The 6,100-nt window shown below is 43.3% G+C and overlaps 1 protein-coding gene across 1 annotated transcript in view; it reads right to left on the bottom strand.

The window, feature by feature from the left end:
- Positions 1 to 6,100, bottom strand: part of WDTC1 (WD and tetratricopeptide repeats 1) — a 78,692-nt gene that overhangs the window by 25,775 nt on the left and 46,817 nt on the right. Inside the window, exons 4-5 of the mRNA XM_012811434.2 lie at positions 2,483 to 2,529; positions 1,679 to 1,790 (exon numbers count right to left, since the gene is read on the bottom strand). Of these exons, the coding sequence (XP_012666888.1) occupies positions 1,679 to 1,790; positions 2,483 to 2,529 (159 nt within the window). The remainder of the gene's footprint in view (positions 1 to 1,678; positions 1,791 to 2,482; positions 2,530 to 6,100) is intronic.

The following is a 6,100-nucleotide window of genomic DNA, read 5'->3' as shown; positions in this document are numbered from 1 at the left end:
AAAAAAAATCTCAAAAAAAAAAAAAAAAAATTGAGGTTCTTTCAAAAGGAGCCATCTATACAAAAACAAGCAAACCAGAAATACCTACAAAAAAAAATGAGGCAAAAAAATGAACTAAATACAGCAGACTGTGTTCAAATTCAAGTCTGACTCTCACATGCCATACCGTCTCACAATGACTATTTTATAAACCAGGGACCAAGTAATAAATTAGTCATAAAGTAAAAAGAACTTTCAGTATTTTAAGAGAATGGGTGATTTAAATTGGTTCAACTGTTTTAGGGGAACAACAAAATAGGTCAGTGCTCATGATGGATTTGTGGCTGCAGCCACTTTCATCATACACTGTAGTCGCCACCAGGGGGAGGGTAAGGGTTAAATATATTTACAGTGCTTTGAATACCTGAAGAGAGAAGAATTTGGGGGGGGTTTGTTTGTTTTCTTTTCTTTCTTTTTTTTCTTTTAAAACAGTAGAGGTAGCTGAGAGTCTATGTATAAGTGCCTTGGCCAAGGTCTTACCATTAGGGAGTGTCAAGATTACTGTCAAATTCTGCTTTAAGGACTTGACATCTTGTGTGCTATGATGCCAAACTGTTGGCTTAGGTCCCCTTCCTCAGGTCTGACTATACTGGACCTAACACTTTATAGTGGCAGAAAGCAGTTTCTGTTGGTCATATAAAAGTTGAATCATCATTGTTCTGTCTCTAAAATCATAGAAATTCATCTAGAATTGGTCCCTGGAACAAACAGGAGATGAGAATCACAGCTTCAGAAAGAGTAAGAGTTTAGGGAAATAAGTAGGTTTTAAGTTGTCTGACCTACCTTCTTGTTCAGGTATCCTGTAATTCTCTTGATATTAATTAGGACAATATTTCTTATATTAGTGAGGCTTTCCAAAGGACAGCCTCACTCTCACATAAACCCATTTTAGAATCTCAGAGGTGGAAACGCCCTTCCTTAAAGGTCATTTCCTCCAATCTTAAATCTAGGAAATAAAGCACCTCATGAGTGAACTACCTCAGGACAGCACACTTACTGTTTCAACCTGGCACCAGCCAAACTGCAATAAAAAATAGCTGGGCATTGTGGTGAGTGCCTGTAGTCCCAGCTACTTGGGAGGCTGAGGCAAGAGAATTACCTAAGCCCAAGAGCTGGAGGTTGCTGTGAGCTGTGATGCCACAGCACTCTACCAAGGGTAACAAAAGTAAGACTGTCTCTAAAAAAAAGGTACAAGAGCTAAAACCACCAGGCACAGGCTTATTTTTCATCTCATTGAACTGTCACATCAACCCTGTGGACTGCTACTTTGTTTTTAAAAAATTAAATGATTTACTATTCTTTTGTAGCTAAGAGATTTTCCTTAGCTACTTCCTTTTTACAGATGAATAAAAAGACTCAGAGAGGTCAGACAATATGCCATTCATATAACTTCCAAGAAGCAGATACAAGAGCAGAACAAAACTCATTCACATAAACATAAATTCATCTTGAATTGTCCTTTCGGCTCTGAAAGAGGAAGAAGAAGATGGAAAATATTTGGGGTTTAAGCAATCACCATCAGATGCTAGATTATTAGGGTGTCTGTGACCCCCACCAGGTACATGGGACACATAAACACCAACATGACCGTGCCCATAGCCCAGTTACCTTTCATTTGCTCTGGGCTTATCCTACTCACCTTGACAGAGAAGATATTTGCCGTGTGTCCTGTGTGCATGGAGAGCAGCTTCTTATGGTTCAGTGGGTCCCACACAATCGTGTGCTGGTCATCAGAACCAGAGGCCAGCAAGCTGCAAGCAGAGTAAGAGATTCTGATCTTTCCTCAAGCTCCCAGGTTCTTTCCCCCATCCCATATTTCCAGTTTGTAAGGAGTTAGGCTACACAGAACGTGAAGAAAAGTGGATGTCATAGAATTTAAGGTTATCTTATACACGTTAGTTGATTATCTTCCATTTTGTTTGGGGAATTTCCTGTTGTTCCTTGAGCACACTGGCTTATTAAAAAACAAAACAGTGTTTGGAGCCATCCAATGTTTCATCTATCTACAATTGTTTAACTGTGTGTTAAAAATTATGCCCAAACTTAAGAACAGCAAAGAGCAGCAGTCTTTTTTCACTTGGATCCACTCTTTTTTTTTTTTTTTGAGACAGAGCCTCAAGCTGTCCCCCTGGGTAGAGTGCTGTGGCATCACAGCTCACAGCAACCTCCAACTCCTGGGCTCAAGCGAGTCTCCTGCCTCTGCCTCCCAAGTAGCTGGGACCACAGGCGCCTGCCACAATGCCCGGCTATTTTTTGGTTGCAGCCGTCATTGTTATTTGGCAGGCCCAGGCTGGATTTGAACCCACCACCTTAGGTATATGTGGCTGGCACTTTAGCCACTTGAGTCACAGGTGCCGAGCTGGTCCACTCTTTCCCTTATATCCACTAAGGAAGGAACCTCCTTCTCCCAGCTCCATCTCTAGGTGCTCTGGCTCATACTTACTCTCCTTTCTCATTCCATTCCAGACAGTTGACACATCCTGAGTGACCCTGGGGGAGTAAATTGAAAGGGACAAGAAGATAGCTGGTTAGAGGTTCTCCTGGGGAATTCAACACAGAAATTCAACCTACTCTACACTTCCAGTTAAGTGAACTCTTCAGAAAGGTAAACCAGCCTTTCCATTTTCAGTGATGTCCAGCTACCTGTAAGTGGCCAAAATTGACTTACATTGATTAACATCTTACAAGAAATAAAGTCCTTTCATATTCACAATTTCATTTGATATTGGAAACCCCTGAGCCATAATGGGTAGGTTTCATTGATCCTATCTGGTAGAAAAGTAAACTAAAATTCAGATAGTAGAAAATAGTAGAAATGGGTTGGGTGCAGTGGCTTATCCCAGCACTTTGAGAGGCCAAGGTGGGAGGATCACTAGAGGCCAGGAATTTGAAGTTGCAGTGAACTCTGATTATGCCCCTGCATTCTAGCCTTGGCAACAGAAAGAGACCCCGTCTCCAAAAAAAGAAAAGTCATAGAAGTGAAATATAAACAAATCTCAGCTTTTATCACTAGAAGGGATGTGGCAATAACCCCTTCAAGGGTCATCCCCTCAGCCACAGAAAATGTGCCCAGACAGCCTTTGACTCAAGGGCAGCCAATTAACTGGAAGGCTAATCTTTCCTTCATTCAGTACATATTTATCAAGCACCTACTGCATGCCAGGTATTGTTCAGATGTTGAGAGTATAGCAGTATATAAGACAAAGTCTCTGGGGGTCTTCTGAAGCTTGCTTCAGGCAGGTAGAGCCTGAGTTAGTAAGGTAAACTGAGCCAGAGTCTTGATTCTGAGGACTTGAATCAAAGACATGAAGAGACTGTTGCAGTCTAAAGCAGGAAGCATGCACAGAGAGAAATAGCAGTGAAGGTGGAGTTATAAAGACACAGGATCAGCTGGGCGTGCTGGCCTGTGCCTGTAATCCTAGCATTCTGGGAGGCTAAGAGGGGTGGATTGCTTGACTCAGGAGTTCACGACCAACCAGAGCAAGAGTGAGACCCAGTCTTTACTAAAAAATAGAAAAACTAGCCAGGTGTTGTGGTGGGCGCCTGTAGTCCCAGCTCCTTAGGAGGCTAAGGCAAGAGAATTGCTTGATACCAAGAGTTTGAGGTTGCTGCGAACTATGACGCCACAGCACTCTACTGAGGGTAACAAAGTAAGACTCTGTCTTAAAAAAAAAATGACAGGACCTATGAATAAGCAGAAGGTTTGAAGGAACAGTAAGTCTTCAAGATAGAAGGAGAGAATCAGTCACTAGGCATTCCTACATACTGTTCTTTCTGTTCCTTCACCCTCCCTCATTCCTAAGAGCTCCCTGATTGATATTTATCTCCCTGCCCCAAATCAGACCATATGTTTCAGGAAGATTAAGTCCACTGTCCTTGCCACAATGACAGGTTCAGGAACTTATGCCTAAACCAAATAGGATGTGTTATTCACTTGGCCATAGGGATTGGCTCAGAAATGAGCCTGTAACCCCAATCAGATGCAAAGATGCAAAGGGGACAATTGCTTGTAGATTGTGGAAAAGGTGTTTTCTCATTCTTAAGAGAGTCTATGGAAGAGATGCCTTTCTTCCTTGGGAGACTGGATGTACTGAAGTGCTACCTTGAACTGCTGGACATCTTTGCCACCATGAGGGAAGCCAGCCTGAAATTAACACACAAAGGAGCGTCCAGCTGAGGGAAACAGAAAAATGGAACCACAGCAGCCAGAGTAACCAACGTGGACACCTACCCTACACTTCCAGTTAAGTAAGCCCATTATTTTATTATTGATTTTTTTTTTTAAGAGACAGTCTCACTTTATTGCCTTCGGTAGATTGCTATAGTGTCACAGCTCACAGCAATCTCCAACTCCTGGGCTTAGGTGAATCTCCTGCCTCAGCCTCCCCAGGAGCTGGGACTACAGGTACCCACTACAATGTCCGGCTACTTTTTTGTTGTTGTTGCCGTTTGGCCGGGGCCAGGTTTGAACCCACCACCCTCAGTATATGGGGCCCGCGCCTTACTCACTGAGCCACAGGTGCTGCCCCATTTCATAATTGTTTAAGGTAATTTGAGTTGGCTGTTATTTGTGAGCCAAAGCATCCTAATCAATAAGCTCTAATTCATTCTTCAGGTCTCAGGTGACAGATTCTTCCTTCGAGATGCCTTCCCTCCCCTATAGATGTGGGAGGAAGGCATGCCCTGCCTGTGGGGTCCTAATGTCATGCTGCATCATGGCTCTGTGTCTTCCACAGATTGAATTGTACAAAACGTAGGCTTTGTGGATTATATTCATTGCATCCTCAAGGCCAGGTATAATGCCTGGCATGTATCTGTTGCCTAAATGAATAAATGAGTCCAGTAGGACTAGTGAGAAGAACTGTGAGATATGAACAAATTGACTCTCCCAACTGTCTAGTCAGAAAATGTGTTCTCTGCCTTTTCCTTCCCTCTTTTTTATTTTTCTTTCTTTATAAAAGACAGAGTTTTGCTCTGTCACCCAGGATGGAATGCAGTGGCATGATCACAGCTCACAGCAGCCTTAACTCCTGAGTTCAAGTGATCCTCCTGCAGCCACCCAAGCAGCTGGGATTACAGGCCACCACCACACTGTCCTCCTTCCCTTGACCCTTTGTCCTGCACAGATTGTCATCTGGAGTGAAACTCATTTCTTGTCCTCCACTTACATACATTACTGACACACTGTTCAAACTTACCAGATTACTTGCTAACCTAAGGTCTCTTGCTTTTCCTATTGACAGTTGGTTAAAACCTCATACATGTTTCTGGTTACTGTTTTTGGGTAAGGATCATTTCTTTCTTTCTTTTTTTTTAGAGACAGGGTCTCACTATGTTGCCCTTGGTACAGTGTTGTGGTCTCACAGATCACAGCAACCTCAGACTCTTGGGCTTAAGCGATTCTCTTGCCTCAGCCTCCCCAGGAGCTGGGACTACAGGCACCCGCCACAATGCCCGGCTATTTTTTGGTTGTAGTTGTCATTGTTGTTTGGCAGGCCCAGGCTGGGTTTGAACCCGACAGCTCCATTATATGTAGCTGGCACTCTAGCCACTGAGCCACAGGTGCTGAGCCAGTCCTCTCATTTTCCCACCACACTGTAAATGACTTGTGCCAGGGGTCACAGCTTCAACTTGGAATCTTGCAGAATTCCAAGGACCTTGAATACCACTTACTAAGGGCTCACAAAGGCAAAGAGCTAAGCTGAGCACTTGCAGTAGATAGGCAGAATAATGGCCTCCTACAGATGCCCAGGTCCAAATCCTCTGAAACGTATGCATATATTATTTTAGGTGGCAAAAGGAACTTTGCAGATGTGATTGAGGTCAGGATTTTGAAATGGAGAGATAATCCTAGACTATCCAGGTGGGCACACTCTAATTACACAAATCCTTAAAATTGGAGAACGTTTCCTGGCTTCTGAGAACTGGAGAGATGGAGATGTGAAAGGGATTGGACCTGTTGCTGCTGGCTTCAAAGATAAAGGAGAGGGGCAGGAACCAAGAAGCATAGCAACCTCCAGAAGCTGGAAATAGCAAAGCAATAGATTCTACTCTACAGCCT

Source organism: Otolemur garnettii, unplaced genomic scaffold (genome assembly GCF_000181295.1).
Source record: "Otolemur garnettii isolate 467f Iridium unplaced genomic scaffold, OtoGar3 scaffold00156, whole genome shotgun sequence".
NCBI lineage: Eukaryota > Metazoa > Chordata > Mammalia > Primates > Galagidae > Otolemur > Otolemur garnettii.
The sequence above is the reverse complement of the archived record's forward strand: the minus strand, read 5'-3'. Positions and strand labels throughout refer to the sequence as shown.